We start from the raw sequence: 18,885 nt of genomic DNA on the forward strand, positions 1-18,885 counted from the left end.
GAACTTGAATATTTCCTGAGATTGAATGGTATTTGAATATAAAAGGACAGCTTCACACCATCCATCATCCAGTGACAGAAAGTGGCTTGGCAGAAAGAGCAATCCAAACTTTAAAGGTAGGTTTGAAGAAACAGTCTATAGCTTCGCTAGATACCAAACTGTCTCAGTTCCTATTTGATTACAGGACCACCCTCATGAAACAACAGGGATACTCCCAGCACAGTTGCTCATGGGGAGAAGATTCTGAATCAGGTTAAATTTGATCTTACCGGAGTTGAGGGAGGGTGAAATGGCATCAGAAATCCCATACTGGAAGCCAGACTCACACCAAGTTAGAGAGACAGTTACGATACGGGATAAGGTTTGGTGCTGGAATCACAGAAATGGTCCTGCAAGAGTAAGAGCCTTGGTCGTTGCAAAGTCAGCACCAGTGACATATAATGCTCAGGTAGAAATGAAGGTCCTGAATAAGCGTGTGGACCGTATGAATGCAGCAAACTTGCAAACGGTATGGGAGTAAATCATCCCCTCCTCTCAGTACAGTCGGAACCCTTGACTGTCTCTGTCAAGTGTTGAACAGACCTTTGAATCTGAGATGAACATGACAGATCTCGCCGCATGATGCCTTTGCTGCCTGAAGAACAGAGTGAATTTCCTCCAAGATGCTCCGCGCACAAGAGGCAAGTTTCTGTGTGTTGCACAGTACCGTATCCGAGCAGAGACGGAGGAACCTGATCCAGTGCTAACACACCCCAGATGGCGCAACAGGAAAAAGGACCATCCTATGTCCTCGCACTCAGAGGGACAGGGATGTAATAATTATAATGAGATCAGCTAGATGGACCCCATCTGGTCCAGTCAGGGAGCCCTGGCTGACAGATAAAAAGTGGAGTGTCAGACATTCTGACACACAGAACTGGCTCTGAAGGAACTGGATCAGCGTCAAGGACTTTCCATGTGTAACTAAAGTGTGACATGGTGACAGGATACTGGCCTCTGTGGAGTTTCTTTTCACTTCACAAACAGCTAACTTCACTTAGCTAGTCTGATCCCTGAGGTTTTCCCCAAGCTTCAATTTTGCTGAGCTAAATTATGCAAAGGTATAGACAGGATAGATCGAGTGAATCCTTAGAAGAGTATAAAGGCAGAAGAAGTATACTTAAGAGGGAAATGAGGAGGGTAAAAAGGAGACATGGCTTTATGCGTGGAAAATCATGTCTCACAAACGTGATTGAATTTTTGAAGAAGTAACAAAGAGGATTGATGAGGACAGAGCGGTAGATGTGATCCATATGGATTTCAGTAAGGCACTTGACAAGGTTCCTCATGGGAGACTGGTGAGCAAAGTTGGATCTCATGGAATACAGACAGAACCCGCCATTTGGATACAGAACTGGCTCAAAGGTGGAAGACAGAAGGTGGTGGTGGAGGGTTGGTTTTCAGACTGGAGGCCTGTGGCCAGTGCAATGCCACAAGGATCAGTGCTGGGTCCACTACTTTTTGTCAATTATATAAATGATTTGGATGTGATCATAAGAGGCATAGTTAGTACGTTTGCAGATGACACCAAAATTGGAGGTGTAGTGGACAGCGAAGAGGACTACCTCAGATTACAACAGGACCTTGACCAGATGGGCCAACGGGCTGAGAAGTAGCAGATGGAGTTTAATTTAGATAAATGTGAGGTGCTGCATTTTGAAAAAGCAAATCTTAACAGGGCTTATACACTTAATGGTAAGGTCCTAGGGAGTGTTGCTGAACAAAGAGCGCAGGTTCATAGTTCCTTGTAAGTGGAGTTGCAGATAGCTAGGATAATGAAGGCGGCGTTTGGTATGCTTTCCTTTATTGGTCAGAGTATTGAGTACAGGAATTGGGAGGTCATGTTGAGGCTGTACAGGACATTGGTTAGGCCACTGTTGGAATATTGCATGCAATTCTAGTCTCCTTCCTATTGGAAAGATGTCTCGAAACTTGAAAGGGTGCAGAAAAGATTTACAAGGATGTTGCCAGGGTTGGAGGATTTGAGCTATATAGAGAGTTTGAATAGGCTATGGCTATTTTCCTTGGAGCGTTGGAGGCTGATGGGTGACCTTATAGAGGTTTATAAAATCATGAGGGACATAGAAAGGATAAATATACAAAGTCTTTTCCCTGAGGTGGGGGAGTCCAGAACTAGAGGGCATAGTTTTAGGATAAGAGGGGAAAGATATAAAAGAGACCTAAGGGGCAACTTTTTCACTCAGAGGGTGGTACGTATATGGGGAATGAGCTGCCAGAGGAAGTAGTGGAGGCTAGTACAATTGCAACATTTAAAAGGCATCTGGATGGGTACATGAATTGGAAGGGTTTGGAGGGATATGGTCCAGGTGCTGGTAGGTGGGACTAGCTTGGGTTGGGATATCTAGTCGGCGTAGACGGGTTGGACCGAAGGGTCTGTTTCCGTGCTGTACATCTCTATGACTCTATGCTTGTGAGCTTTTCAATCTCCACTCTTAGCTGTACTGAAGTACTAATGCTTGCAGGTCTCTTTTGAGTCCTTTACAGCTTTCTCTAACAGAGAGGCAGTGACCTTCCCACTGTACCTGATCCCCAAAATTAAGTCCTGACTCCATAATTTAACTGCCTACTAATTCCTAGAACTTCTTCCTAAGTTCTAACAGTGTTAGCCATTCCTATTGCTCTTGACTCCTCACTGAGTCCTCCAAACAGAATGTGTATAGTTAAGCTGTCTTCCCAGCAGCTCTCCAAACATGCAGTCTATTTCTCTCTTTCCCTCTTAAATCCTCATTCACTGCTGATAATCTTTGAACTCCTTTCAGTCACTCTTGAATTGTCCTGAGAGGCCTATTGAAAACCTTGTGGTATATCCTGTCCTAATTCTGAACCGAATAAAATATAGTATTCTAGCAACTGTTGGGACAAGTGTGTACTTTTCAGATTGCTTGACTTCTGAGTTCAAAACACACTCACAAAAGGAAGGATTCACTGCATACTCCCTGCTTGGTATCTCACTCTATCAATCAAAGTTAAGACTGCTGACCATCAGGCTGGTTGATGATGCCATTTTGCACCACCAACCAAGATGAATCTATACCCTTTGAAACAATCATGTTTTGATATCTTAAGGGGATCAGAATACTAAGACAGTATATGCAGGAGCTGGATTATTTCCCCTTTTTTTCTGTATCTGTAGCTGTTTTCCTATTAAATGTAACACAGGACAAGCTAAATGGCACTGGATTTATCTCATCATCTTCAGATCCATGAACTAGACATACCTTAAGCAGTACTTTATATATTTCATGTCAGTGATGTAGCAAGGAATGAGCATCAGAGAATAGCAATTGCCAAGAGCATTTGGTTGATATGGAGGTCTTCTTTATTATTAGACCAACAATTTTTTTCTCAGCATTCAGCAGCATTTGCAAAGATTCCAGAATGTGTAAAACGAAAATATTAATAAAGGAATACAAAACAGCAAAGCTGTGAATTCACTTTTTACTTGTCCTCTTTTAGTCTCAACATCAAATGAGATGTTTTCTGTCTTTTGATATAACAAAAGATTCCCTTTGATCCTGTTAAAATAGAATAGGTTTTCCATGAAAGAAAAAACAACTTGGTACAGCAAAAATAAATGGTAGGACTGGTCTGCCATAAGGCAGTTCCTGGGCTTATTTTTTGCTGATGTCTCATCTTGAGTCATATCATTGACAGTTTTCTGCCATTGGTGGTTTGCCATTGCCTTCCACTTTTAGGGACGGGGCAAGGAGTTTTAAGTCTGTTTCAACTGAAATGGGAATCGAACCCCATGCTATTAGCACTATTCAGAACAACCTTAAACATTCAGCTAACTGAACTAAGCTCCACAGCAGAAATACAATTTTTTTCAATATCTTACTGCAAGAGTCCTATTGTTATGTTAGCTGAAAATGTGTTGCTGGAAAAGCGCAGCAGGTCAGGCAGCATCCAAGGAACAGGAGATTCGACGTTTCGGGCATAAGCCCTTCTTCAGGAATGGTTCCTGAAGAAGGGCTTATGCCCGAAACTTCGAAAAACTTCCTGAAGAAGGGCTTATGCCCGAAACATCGAATCTCCTGTTCCTTGGATGCTGCCTGACCTGCTGCACTTTTCCAGCAACACATTTTCAGCTCTGATCTCCAACATCTGCAGTCCTCACTTTCTCCTATTGTTATGATAACCCATCTTACTTCTTTATTTGAATACACATGGTAAGATTAATGATTGTAAGAAGAAATACAAAGTGTAAAAATATCTGTAAAGCAATATATTTCATTGGTACAGTATCTGAGAAAAAAATATACAAAATGATTTTTGTAGCATAAAGGTATTTAACTTCTAATTATTTTTCTCTACCAGTTTTGTTGTCATCTGGCAACATTTAGTACCTCAACCTAATGACAATTACTCATGTCTGACCCAGATCATTGTAATTTCCAGAAGAAAAATGAGTGATTTACAGGAGCAAAAAATAGCTGTGGTCACCTATCTTTAGAGATACATTATAAAGAAAGATAATAATGAAGAATTGAAGACTTGAATTTATATTTCCCTTTCATGAACACTGGGCATCCCAAAGTGTCTTATCGACCAGGTGCAGGAAAAACAATAACAAATTTGCACACATCAAGTTACCACAAACAGCAAAGTGATGATGACCAATATTTTTAAATGATGTTGATTGTGGGATAAATATTGTCAGGCTATATGGGATAATTCCTCCAAACTTCTTGAAATAATTAAGTGAAGCATTTTCCACCCCTCTCAGAGGCCGTTCAGGGCTCAATTTATTATCTCATTTGAAAGTTGCTATCTTTTACGGTTCATGCTCACAATAACACTAGAATGTCAGCCTGGTTTCTTTGTGCCTAAGACCAGGAGTGAAATCTGTACCCATAACCTTTGACCCAGAGACAACAGGCCTATTAACTGAGATACATCTCATACTTTGGACTGTTCTTGCTGTTGAAAATTATTCCATTTTCTTTCAAAAATCACTGAAGTCAACTGTGTAGTTCAGTTATGAAGAAGTTTGACGAGTTGTACAATTCCTCAGCACAAAGTTAACAAACGTATGCATGTAGCAATGAAGGAGAGCTCCTCTATATGCAATTTGATGCACCATATAGTAACCAGAGGTGTAACATGCAATCCGTGAAGGAACTGTAAATGGTTTCAGTGTTTCAGTGTGCAAGAAATCCATCACATCCATATCCCTTTGACAATGCATTTTTTTAATGTATGTGTTAAGTTAGTCTGTTTGTACAATTTTTATATTATTTCCTCTTTTAATCATTTAGACGTCCAAGTGCCAAGCAGAACACTCTTCAAAGATGATTCGCTCCCTTTAGATCAGTTTTCTCCTTTTACTCAAAGTCAATAAACAAAGCAACAAACACTATCTGACTCTGTCACCCAGCAGTGTAGTCTCACAAAAACCACATAAAAGTCTTTATCGCAATACACAAATAATCAAAACTAAGGTCTCATGTAACCAATTCGATATTTAACAAGTGACTACATTTTAGTTACCCATATAATCATTTATAGATTAATGTTCATTCACTTAAAGCAAAAGCACAAGAGATTCCCTTACGGTAAAAACAAATCACAAATACACAAAAGGAAAACCAAATGCATGGCTGTTCCAAAATTCAGTGAAAAAAGACAAAAAAAAGTTCAAACATACATGTTCTGCATATTTAATGTGCCACTTATCTTGCTTCTGGGGCCACACTTGGGCCACACACTTCTGCCATTATGTCAATGATATCACATCGCATTCACATTTTCTTGTTCAAAAATTGATCCAATTATATAAAATAGGAATGTTTAAAAAAAAAGCTGAAGAAAAGAAACAGTGATGGACAACTAGCTCACCCAGACAGCAAACATTTGCTCAATTAGTGCAGACTTGTCTCTTGCCCTTAGTTACACTTTTGCTGCATAATTAAGAAGGTCAGAATTAATGAAGCTGCATTGAATAAAGTTCAAGAAATCCCTAGTTACTGTTTATTCTATGACATCTGAGATCTGAATGTCAGATAGGCATTATTAGAGCGATGAACCACAGGCTTGGCAGCCTCCCAGCAACAAAAGAAAAATTCAAGTGGGATTTACCTGCAGTGTCAAGTCATTCCTCAGCTCCTTTCCAGCAAAGATAACGCACAACTGGTCAAATGGAACTCCTTGTCTCTTAGCAACAGCCTCCTTAAGCTGCAAGATCCTGGCATTTGCATCAACCTCCACCGGGAATCCATGGCTCAAATTGAACCTAACAAACACTGATCCAAAACATCAATTAATACATAATAGATCAATACTAATGGACAACATATAGTTCATAATCCCATTAGTACTCTAGGTAATTTATAAACTAAAATTAACCAAAAAGTTTAATTATGATGTCTCAGATGATATAACAAGATAGATATCCCTTAAAATGGCAAACTAGTTATCTCAACAACTTCTCTTCATAACCTATGCACATCCTTTCTAATAATTTAATTCATATTTGCACTCAGCAGAATTTCTATTGAAAATTTCTATTCTTTCCTTAAACAGTAATAACTTCAGTCTACTGGTAAATGTACAATATTAACAGTGCAATAAATACAAGAATATATAATTTCAATAAATAACGAGCTCAACTGATTACAATTTAAAAGTTACAAAATGAGCGTCGAAGAATTGAGAAAAACTACAATTGCTAAAGAAATCAAATAAAGTAAACTTGCAAAGGACCCTGCGGGCTTGTATTTTTGCAGTCTACTGCTTGTAGAATGAATTAGCATTCATGCATGTGGACATAATATAAACGATTCACGATATTTTTAAAGATTTAATTCCTGTCAAGTAAATACAAAAACTGATCATAAAAATTATCAACCTCATCACAATATGTAGGCTGATAACAAATAATATCCTATGTGTAAGTATCAAGAAATCAATTCACCACTACTTTTCCAATAGCAATTAAGGACGGGCATTAAATGCTAGCCTAGCCAGCAATGCACAAATCCTGTGAATGAATTAATATGGTTTGAAACTCTGTGGCACAAACCTTTAAAAGGCATCTACAAATAACAGAACTTTTAGAAACTAGATGTTGTGGAGAATTCTATGTTCTTTTTCAAATGTATCAAAAGACAATGCGTTTTGATTTACTGATACATTTTCATATGTTCAAGCATAAGCAGGTGTTCAGATACTCAGGAATTGTGGATGCACATTTCTACTTGCTACTTTGAAGCCTCAGCTATTTGCTGGCAGGAATTGAACCTTAAAATGTCAGAGGGTTTTCTATGTCTAGGTATCTTATTCTGTCTCTGTTTGAAACGTTGTGTGTGGGTTGATCTGAAATTTCCAGATTTGTCAGCTTGAGTTTCCTTAAAAGCTGTTTCTGTCACATTTATGGCATTCCTGTGACAGCCAGCGATAGCTCTTTCACAATTACAGACAAGAAAGTGGGGAATTCGCTGACAAACAAGAGCAAGACAGAAATAGCATGAAGCTGCTCTTCAAGAAAGAATGAAGTGGCAGAATATCACTACATAGTGTGGGCGGCACGATGGCACAGTGGTTAGCATTGTTGCATCACAGCGCTAGAGACCCGGGTTCAATTCCTGACTCAGGCGACTGACTGTGTGGAGTTTGCACATTCTGCGTGGGTTTCCTCCTGTTGCTCTGGTTTCCTCCCACAGTCCAAAGATGTGCAGGTCAGGTGAATTGGCCATGCTAAATTGCCTGTAGTGTTAGGTAAAGGGCAAATGTAGGGGTATGGGTGGTTGCGCTTCGGCGGGTCGGTGGACTTGTTGGGCCGAAGGGCCTGTTTCCACACTGTAAGTAATCTAAGTACTAGGTAGTGTGAGTTGATAGCAGAGAGGAGGCAACATATTTGTATTGTAACTCACAACTGTCTTGCCTCAATGGCAAATATATCTTTCTATAGTAGGGAGACCAAAACTGCATAAATATTCTCGAATTATCTTGCCAAGGCCTTACATATTTACTTCAAGAGTGACCAGAGAAGGTTGTGAGTTTAGGGCTATGGTGTTGGCATTACTCCAACCAGCAGGGTCTCCAAAACCTTGCCCAAAAAGCAGGACACTGATTTCCTGCTACTGAGTATCAACATATCTGCTGAGTGGCAAATTGTTCCAGGTATAAATCACAGTCAGATGAGGTGGAAATTGAAAGTGAGACATGCCATAGAGTCGATATGGGTCATTAATTATGCAGTTTTGGTAAGATATGGTGACAGAACACATGAGATTTCACAGTGAAATGCCTTCCAAAAAACTTGGACACAACTAAGACACAGCCAAAAACATACGTTCTAACTGTGAATTTCTGTGTTTCCCTCTGTATGCACTAAATCTTTTTATTTTTATTTTCCTATATTTTTAATTGTGGACTAAAATGAAAAAATAACTTTTCAAAACAAAAGATAGCTGTTTTGAAAATGCTGCATGGCTTAAAAACAAGTAACCACACACTCATTGTAAGCACCATTTACACAGCTGTTTGTTTGTGTAGTGATTGAAGTGTGGTTGCAGATGATATAAAGTTGAGGGCTGTTTATAGATGGAACTTCAGTTGGTACAAAGTAGCTGAAGGGTAACTAGAACTGGGTAATAAAATGAATAGAAAAAAGCTTATCTTTCCTTCAGCAGCTTCTGCAAGTTGTAACTTTTAACTGATATATCAGAGATTTCTTTAAGTAAACCAGCTACCCTGTACCTTTTGCAAACTAGTGGAAGCATCTGGAAAAGAATCACCAAGAAGTATTCTGACCAATATATGAATAGCTCAGGTACCACTGAAATGTCTTTGCAGTCTTTCCCTCCATCCACACACTTTCTTTGTGCCTAATTATTTGTGAAGAAGAGTTTAAAAATGTTTTCATTTTTGTTGTAGTTTTCATTTGTTGATGTATGCCAATGGTTCATAACTGTTAACTTGGTGCTGGAGTATAATTGCTTGTAATAACTGGAAATTTTTGTGGTCAGAACAGAAACCTGTTCTGTGTTTTCTGTCAACTTGGATTAAGAAGACAGGTAAACTGTGAAACCATTGCATATGTTTGAGAATCTTTAACTTTTATGATGAAATAGCAATTTCAGTGCATTACCATAGTGAAACATGACACCTCTCTCCATGGTTACCTTCCTACACTATGGCATTTAACAAATATTTGATAGAATTTTAGAATTTGAGTATTGTGGTAAATTCAAATTAACTTCCACACTGGACAACTTGTCTATGTCAGGTTGGAGAAAGTGAGGACTGCAGATCCTGGAGATCAGAGTCAAAAAGTGTGCTGCTGGAAAAAGCTTGCCAGGCAGCATCCGAGAAGCACGAGTGTCGACATTTTGAGCGTAAGCTCTAGATGGAGGTGTGGGGTGATCGTGATTGGTCAGAGTGGAGGGTGGAACGGATATGTGGGAAAGACAGGTTGGATAGATAAGAGGCTGGCGCCGAATTGGAGGGTTGGATTCGGGATAAGATCAGGGGAGGGGAGATGAGGAAACTGGTGAAATCAACATTGATCCTGTGTGGTTGGAGGGTCCCAAGTTGGAAGATGAGGCGTTCTTCTTCCAGGCTTTGGATGGCTAGAATCTGGCAGTGGAAGAGCTATAGGACTTGCATGTCCTTGGCCTAATGTAAGGGGGAATTGAAGTGTTTAGCCACAGGGCAGTGAGTTGTTTAGTGTGTGTGTGTCCCAGAGATGTTCTCTGAAACATTCAGCAAGTTGGCATTCTGTCCCCCCAATGTAGAGGAGACCACATCGGGAGCAATGGACACAGTAGATGACATGTGAGGAGCTGCAGGAAAATCTCTGCCGGATGTGGAAGAATTCTTTGGGGCCTTTAGTGAAGGTGAGGCAGAAGGTGTGGGCGCAGGCATCGAAACAGTTCTTCAATGTCGAAGATTCCCACCACCACCACCCTTTCAGACAGTGAGCTTCAGATCCAAAGCACTTTAATCCCCTCTAAAACTTGTGCTCCTGACATTAAAACTGTGGCCCCTCATTATTGACTTCTCCACCAAGGGGAAATGTTTCTCCATATCCAACTTGTCTATGCAAATCACAACTTAGCACACCTTAATCAGATTTCCTTCAACTTTCTTTGCTCTAAGGGCAAAAAAAATCCCATCCAGTCTCTCTTTGTAGCTAAAAAAGACAAAAGCATTTCATTCTAATCCAAATTAGTCTAATGGCAATTGACAGTTGTCATCAGAGATACAGTGAGACTTTTCTCCAGTTCATTGCTCAAATTGTTTCCAGGAATCCTGTTTAACCATTTCTTTTCTGTTAAGCTGTAGGATTCTGATTTTTATTTAGCTTCACAAGTGAGCAGAATTTTGGAAGTTTTAATACAGATTCAAAATTTGTTTTCTTATAGAATCCCTATAAATCCACACCAATCCTCCGAAGAAAATTCCACCCAACCCATCCCTCTACTCTCTCCCTGTTATGCTGCATTTCCCATGGCTAATGTACCTAACCTATACATTGCTGTAAACTATGGGTAACTTAGCTTAGCCAATCCACCTCACTTGCATTTTTTTGCTCTATGGGAGGAAACTACAGCAACCCACGCAGATATGGGGAAATCGGCGGGAACTCCACACAGACAGTTGCTCGAGGTTGAAATGGTTCCCTAGTGCTGTGAAGCAGCAGTTCTAACCACTGAGCCACCATGCCACCCTCTGTTGCTGTTCAAAGTATAATGCAAGTGCCTCAATGCTTTTCATTTTGTAGATGATAATATCACAGTTTTAATGACAATTTCGCTAACCAGCCAATGCGTTGCTCGAGAACAATTGTAACCTCAGGATGTTTTACTTAAGCTTGAGCCAAGGGCAAGGTTTTATTACATGTCCATGGTTTGATCAGGGATTTAACAGTCACAGTCAGACAAGGTTTTGAGGTACCATTGGTACATGAAGTAACCACATCAGCCATGTATTTTATTGAGGATTGTCCACATGCTTCAGGAGAGATGGCAGCCTGATTATTGAGACAGATGTTGAGGATTATCCCTTCCAAGTGGAAAAATCAAATTCTTGACATAAAGAGAACATTTTTGATTTTCCCCTCAGATCTTGTGTGGTAACCTAGCAGCAACTATCTTCTTTCTATGTATTTGCATATCATTAAAATCACAACTCATCAATTTATATGCTAGTTCCAACCTTCCCCTGCTCCACTGAGAAACTAACCAGCAAAAATTCCTGACAAGTGAATAGGAATGGATAACTGGCAGCTGCATTTTGATGAATGCTTGTCCTGGCCATTGTATAACTGCATCTTCAGAGCAACATTCCTGCATTTTCCATGGCCGCCATCCACATCAACTTCTCATCCACACAAGGCAGCACAGGCAAACCACCAGCCTGGTCACATCATACCTGCTCTCAGACTAACTCAGATATGGCAGCACAGTGGCTCAGTGGTTAGCACTGTTGCCTCAGAGCACCAGAGTCCCAGGTTTGATTCCAGCCTCGGTCAACTGTCTGTGTGGAGGTTGCTCATTCTCCCCATGTCTGCGTGGGTTTCCTCACTTTGCGCACAGGGACAGACATGCATCTACATTGGATGCTTTTGTACTGACATTTATGCATGCAACTTATGGCTCTTTAGCTTGCATTCTCTGCACACACATACACTTTAGCATATACCTGGAGGCTGCCAGCTTCTGTCCACTTTGCATCGCACTCTTAACGCACACTCACTGACTTCAGGTCTGACCTACAGGCTGCCATTGCTTTCTCAGCACACACAGTCTTTAGTGCTCAGTTGCAGGATAAGAGCTTCTGTGATGCTTGCAATGCTTTTCTGCATAAAAGAAGAGGTAGGTAGCTTGTGACAGTTGGCAGCACCAAATAATCAAACTATTAGGCAGGCAGGGAATGTACATGCCACAGTGTAGCACCATTACATCAACATCAGACCTACTGTATGTAGCGTACAGTATGTGGCAAACATAATGCATGTGCTTAAAGCAAATAGCCATGTGTGAAAGTCAAAGAGAACAGCCCTTAGTGGGAACAAGTGTGACAGTAGCAGGGAGTACTATCACAGTCACTCAGTGCTCATTCAACAAATCTACAAGAAGTTGGCCAAGGTCAGTAAGGCACTTGCTCCTACTTGATTGGGAACTGTGTCTTCACCGACCAAGATTTTAGCCATGGTCATTCTTGCAGGTCAAGTGCAAGCAGTTCAAGCATTACAAGTAAGTCAATTGGAGTGCTGTTGAGACACCACTCAGAAGACTGGCCATGGTCAGAGAGAGCTATCTTGTTGAATCAGTCTAGGGAGTAGCCATGGTCAATCCTGAGAGTTGGTCAGTAACAGCCAGGTAGCCTACTGGCGGAAGGTCATGGCATCATGGAGAAAGTGGGCAACTTTCAAATCTGGGCATGGGTTTCATTGGGCTGGGGGCAATTGTAGAGGGTGAGATCTCATGATGAAAGTGCGGGGTATTGGGAAGAAATGTTCAAGCAGGTCATGGTAACTCTGGTCTATACAAGGGTACAGGGCCAAAGTCATGAGTTGTGGAGATAAAGTAGAGAGTAATTGTTATATAAAGAGGTTCATTTGAAAAAGGAGAAGACTGAAATGTCATTGGAATTAAAAGGGGTCAATGACAGAAAAGGAATATGAAATATGGGAGGGAGGAAAGGTTGAGAATCCAAGGTAGAGCATGCAAGTCCAACACACTGAAAGGAACTTGAATCCTTGTTGATGGATGCTTCCTTGTCATGTCAGTAAACAGGTATCATGAGAACAAGGAATTTAAATATGAAATCTGAAGTTCCTATTTCACAAATCACATTCAATAGCAAGAACTGGATAACAAAACTTTGCAGCTTCCATATTCTCACATTGAAATGTAAGTTCGCAAATACATGGCCTAAACTACAGATCCCTTAACTACAGGTGCACAGTGGTAGCAGAATATCCTACATGTGCTGCAGTAGCTCACTAAAGCTCCCAAAAGAGCACCTTCCAAATACACAACCAGAAGGACAAAGGCAGCAAATACATGGGAACACCAGCAACTGAAAGGTCTAAGTCACACATCATCTGACTTGGAATAACACCACCATTTCTTGATTTTTATTGGGCCAACATCCTGGAACACGCATCATAACAGCACTGTGGGTATTCCTAATCTATAGGACTGCTGCAGTTCAAGAAAACTTTTGAGTATTTGAGTTGGGACATCATTTTGAGGTTGTCCAGGCTTTTTCTGGAGTACTGTGTGCAGTTCTGGTTACCTTGCTACAGAAAGAATATTATTAAATTGGAGAGGGCTGAGAAAAAAAAATTCAGGATGTTGTTGGAGTGAACTGCCAGATGAAGTGGTTGATACAGGTACAATTACAACATTTAAAAAACATTTGGATAAGTAAATGAATAGGAAACGTTTAGAGGGATATAGGCCAAATGCAGCAACTGGACTAGTTTAGTTTGAGAACATGGTCAGTTTGGGAACATGGACTAGTTGGATCAAAGGGTCTGTTTCAATGCTGTATGACTCTATAACACTAAGACAACTCATTATCACCTTCTCCTGACAATGAGGGATAGGCAATAAATGTTGGCCTAGCCATTGATGCCCATATCCCATGAATCAATGTTTTTAAAAAAAAATCATATTCCCTCAGTATGGCTCTACAGCATCAGCTTTGGTTCAGCAGTCAGGTCCTATCGTGTAGCTTGAAATTGGAACCTTGCATGTCAGATGCAAATGTACTGCCAACTGAACCATAACCAAATCTGATTCCTTGATCATTACTGCGAACCAGTTTCTTCATAAAAAAACAAATTTCACTACTGTACATGTTATGAAGAATTGAGGGGAGAGCTAGCTGGAGTAGTCTGGGAAAGGAGTTTAACAGCAAAGATGATTGAGGAACGATGGCAGATATTTAAGAATAGTTCATGGCCCACAAAAAGGAAATATCCCAGTGGGAAAGAAGGATTATAGGAAGGGGGTAAGCCAACACTAGTTAACAAGGGAAGTTATGAGTAACATTCAAATGATTAAAAATTCACACAATGTGGCAAACATTAGTGGTAAGCCAGAGGATTGGGAAAGTTAAAAAAACAGCAAAAGCTGACCAAAAGGTGAGGGATACAGAAATGTAACCACAGGCCTCTTAACAACTGTTCCTGATTAAATGTTACAATAGCAGAGCATTTAGAAATACATAATATGATCAAGTAGTCAGCTAGACCTCAAAGGGGAAATCAGCCTAACAAATCTCTTAAAATTATTTGAGGAGGTAACAAGTAGGATTGATAAGAAGTAGTAAATGTGATACCTTTGGATTTCCAGAAGGTGTTTGATAAGTTACCACAAATTAGATTATTTAATAGGAAAATATCCCATGGTGTTGGAGGTAGTATATTAGCATGAATAGAGAATTGGCTAACTATTAGAAGACAATGTTAGGATAGGGATATATGTTCAGGATATCAACCTGGAACTAACTGAGTGTCACATGGTCACTGTTGACAATTATTTACAATATATATTAATGACTTAGATGAGGAAAGTAAATGTACTCTAGCTAAATTTGCAGATGACACAAAAATAGGGGGGTGGTGGAAGATAAGTGGTGAAGACAAGCATGATCTAGACAGTTAAAAATCACACAACACCAGGTTATAGTCCAACAGGTTTAATTGGAAGCACACTAGCTTTCGAAGCACCGCTCTTCATCAGGTGATAGTGTTTGTGGAGTATAAGTTTATACTCCACAATGCCTGATGAAGGAGCAGCGCTTTGAAAGCTAGTACTTCTAAATCAATCTGTTGGACTATAACTTGGTGTTGTGAGATTTTTAAATATGGAAGTTGAGTTGTTCAGTATAGTTAAGGCTGAGATTGATTGATTTTTAATCAGAAAGGGATTCAATAATTACATGGAGAAGGCAGGAGAGTGGCATTGAGGATTACCACATTAATTATGATCTCATTGGATGGCAGAGCAGACTCAATGGGCTGAATGGCCTACATCTGCTCCAACGTCTTAGGGTCTTACGTTCTTAGCATTTCAAAAGTGATAACACTTAGAGAGTTTAAAAACAAATGAATTTGTAACCATTAGTACAAGGAAAATCAATTTATCCCTGAGCTGTTCAATGCAATAAAAATACATCCTTTGACATCGATGGATTCAGTGAAGCAGATGGATGCTTAGTTCAGCCATTAATCACAACAAGTAGTGCAGAAACATCTGATTGTTAGATTACATTATAGTGTGAAAACATGTATGCTGGGAAATCAGTTAATGTCATTAAGTACAAAACAATAGTCTATTCAGTGCAAGTTGTCTTTTTGACCTTTGTGATACCTGTTTCTCTTTCAGCATACTGAATATTAATTGAATACAAGTTGATTGCTATCAGGTAAATTATAGTTTGCCTTTTCACTAAAGATAAATCAAAATGTTACAATGAAGTCTTATAAATTAAAAGAAGTTGCAACCATCATGTGTTTTTTGATTAGTCTTGCTTTACTAACTCATGTAAATTTATTTATTTAATATAAATATTATATTCTAGATTTGAACAAATTATTGGGTTTAAATTAATTTCCTTTGGGAAACTTCTGCAAATATCGAGAAGTTATAAGAATGATAATTGACTTTTTTTAAAACCACATCCTGATTATATACATCCTGAGTAACACCCAGCATTGCCCTTTGATGTGAAAGGCATTGCTTGTCACTGGCCACTCGGGTGTTTTCCTATCTTCCTGGTGGTGGAAATCGAATAAAGATTCATGCACTTTGTGTCTCTCACTGTGTAAAAAAAGAAGAAAAATAAAAAGAAGAAAAAAAATCAACAGGAGTAACACCTAGCATTGCCCTTTGATGTGAAGGGCACTGCTTGTCACTGGCCATTCAGGTGTTTTCCTATCTTCTTGGTGATGGAAATTGAATAAAGATTCGTGCACCTTGTGTCTCACCTGCACACATACACCATGGGTGCTGGGGAAAAATAAGCACTACCGCAGTTAGGTGGTAGTGTTGGGGCCTAAAAGAAAAAAAATCAACAGGAGTAAAGATTCAGCTATGGTTGACTCATTGGCTGGATGGCTGGTTTATGATGTAGAATGCTCCCAACAGCATGAGTTCAATTTCCATACCTCACTAAGGTTGTCATGATGCTCCCTATCTCCTTGCCTCAGGTTTGGTGACCTTCAGCTGAAGGGGCGGCACAGTGACTCAGTGGTTAGCCCTGCTGCTTCACAGCAGCAGAGTCCCACATTCGATTCCAGCCTCGGGCAGCTATCTGTGTGGAGTTTGCATATTGACCACACAGCACTGCCTTTTGAGAAGGGCACTGCTTGTCACTGGCCACTCGGGTGTTTTCCTATCTTCCTGGTGGTGGAATTTGAATAAAGAATTGTGTACCTTGTGTCTCTTACTGTGTCTCACACCTGCACACACACACTATGGGTACTGGGGGGAAAAAAAGCACTACCACAGTTAGGTGGTAGTGCGGGGGTTTTAAAAAAAAGGGGAAAAAAATCAACAGGAGTAAAATTCCTTTCTTCCTGGTGGTGGAAATTGAATAAAGATTTATACACCTTGTGTCTCACACCTGCACACACACAACATGGGTGTTGGGGAAAAAATAAGCACTACCGCAGTTAGTGTGGCGGTAAAACAAAATCAACAGGAGTAAAGATTTGTGCACCTTGTGTCTTTCACTGCATCTCACACCTGCATACACACAACATGGGTGCTGGGGAAAGAAAAAGCACCAAACAAAAAGAAAAATTCAACAGGAGTATTGGAGAGATGGACACCGCAGGGAGCGGACTATATTGTTTCCCCTTCCAACTCTGGTTTGATTTAATCCCTGCCCACCCCTTCACTGTGTAATCACGCAGCATTGCCCTTTTGATGTGAAGAGCACTGCTTGTCACTGGCCGCTCGGGTGTTTCCTTCTTCCTGGTGGTGGAAATTTGAATAAAGATTCGTGCACCTTGTGTCTTTCACTGTGAAAAAAAAACAGGAATGTCAGATATACTGACATTGAGAGCTGGCTCTCAGGGAGCTGGATCACTGTCAAGGATTTTCCAAGTGTAAATAAAGGATGATTTGGTGATGGGATACCAGCCTCTGTGGAGTTACTTCACGAACCAGATAGGTCTTTATGCCAAGCGATAGACACAGACATTTTCACTGTTACTCAGATTAGCTTTTAATTCCAGATTTAGGTATTGAAAATAAATTTCACCAGTTGCTGTGGTGGTATTTGAACTAAAAAAAAATCAACAGGAGTAAAGATTTGTGCACCTTGTGTCTTTCACTGCGTCTCAGACCTGCACACATACAACATGGGTGCTGGGGAAAAAAAAAGCACTACTGCAAAAAGAAAAGAAAAAAAAGAGGTGGGCACCGCAGGAAGCGGAGTGCAACTCTATTTTGATTTAATCCCTGCCCTACCCTTCACTCTTTTGATCACGCAGCACTGCCTTTTGAGAAGGGCACTGCTTCTTACTGGCCACTTGGGTGTTTCTTTCTTCCTGGTGGCGGAATATAAATAAAGTTTTAAACACTTGTGCTAGCTGGGTCAATGTTGTGGTTGCATAAATAAAGGTTGACTTGGTGATGGGATACTAGTCTTTGTGGACCTATTTCAGTTGGCAAGCTACGCAGGTATCTCCTTGTGTGTACACAGCAGCCTTCCATGTTAGCATGAGTCCTCAAAGACCATATCTGAGATCTCTGGAACAGAGCGAGTAAGTACCCTGCATTCTGGTAAGGTGAGATCTGCAATACCTTGTCCCTTTGCTCTCGAGCTCCATTCACAGACGGTGACTCATCATGTGCCTCTGTGTTTAATTGGGTACAGTCCTTAGATATTTCTTATGAGTACCTACATGCTTCAGAGAAGAGGTTATTTATAATATGTCAATCATGGTCCTATGACACAAAATGCACCTTAACTACAATTTTGCTGACAGGTAGGTAGTCCATGAGCAACCTAAACAGTTCTTAAAAATAAAATTGCTTAGAAAACAACTCAAACCATTTTAATGACATAACCAAGATGGGATTAAGTCCCTACAAAACATAATCCAGGTTTCTACCAGCTGATCCAAGACATGCCTTATGGGAACATTTCACTTTTCAGATAGTTTAATGTAGAAACCAACCAATTTTCTGTTCTCCCATAACCTGGAGATAGCTGAGGTAATTGAATGGACTAAAAATTGATAAATTGAAGGTGCTTGAAAGCTTCACTGTAACAAAACGAGAAAAAGCACCAGATCTGCTTGGAATGCATCTTTGGTTGTTGAGTGAAGCAAGAAAAGAAACTGCAGAGCATTTTCCAATTTGTCCCCTGGGAGTGATGCCAGAAGATTGGAGAATTTTAAATGTTGCACCCTTCCTCAAAAAATGTGCAAAGGTAAACTCAGCAACTCCAAGTCAGTCAATTTAACCTTGGTGCAGAAACCTTTAGAAATGATTATCCAGGACAAAATTAACAGTTGCTCAGACTAATGTGGATTAATCAAGGAATACCAGTGAGGATTTGATAAAGGCAAATTGTGTTTAACTAATTTGATTCAGTTTTTCTTAATGAGATAATAGAGATGAAGGTAATGTGGTTGCTAAATATACATGGACTTCCAAAAGGTTTTAAGCCCAACATAATAAGCTTGTTAGCAAAACTGAATTCTGTGGAATAGGAGGGTAAATAATGGAACAATAATGAAGTTGGCTAAAGGACATGTAACAGACACTGGTGTTAAAGAATGTTTTACAAGGTGTACAGTGAGGTTTTCCTGGAGTCAGTGCTAAAATCATTGATTTTATCATATATATT

General features: G+C 40.0%; 1 protein-coding gene across 1 annotated transcript in view; it reads right to left on the bottom strand.

Annotated features, from left to right (window-relative positions):
- The window catches only part of prkn (parkin RBR E3 ubiquitin protein ligase), a 1,131,251-nt gene that overhangs the window by 967,532 nt on the left and 144,834 nt on the right, over positions 1-18,885 (bottom strand). Inside the window, exon 2 of the mRNA XM_060831013.1 lies at positions 6,139-6,302. Within this exon, the coding sequence (XP_060686996.1) occupies positions 6,139-6,302 (164 nt within the window). The remainder of the gene's footprint in view (positions 1-6,138; positions 6,303-18,885) is intronic.

The sequence above is a fragment of the Hemiscyllium ocellatum genome, chromosome 10 (genome assembly GCF_020745735.1).
Source record: "Hemiscyllium ocellatum isolate sHemOce1 chromosome 10, sHemOce1.pat.X.cur, whole genome shotgun sequence".
In the NCBI taxonomy this organism is placed as follows: domain Eukaryota; kingdom Metazoa; phylum Chordata; class Chondrichthyes; order Orectolobiformes; family Hemiscylliidae; genus Hemiscyllium; species Hemiscyllium ocellatum.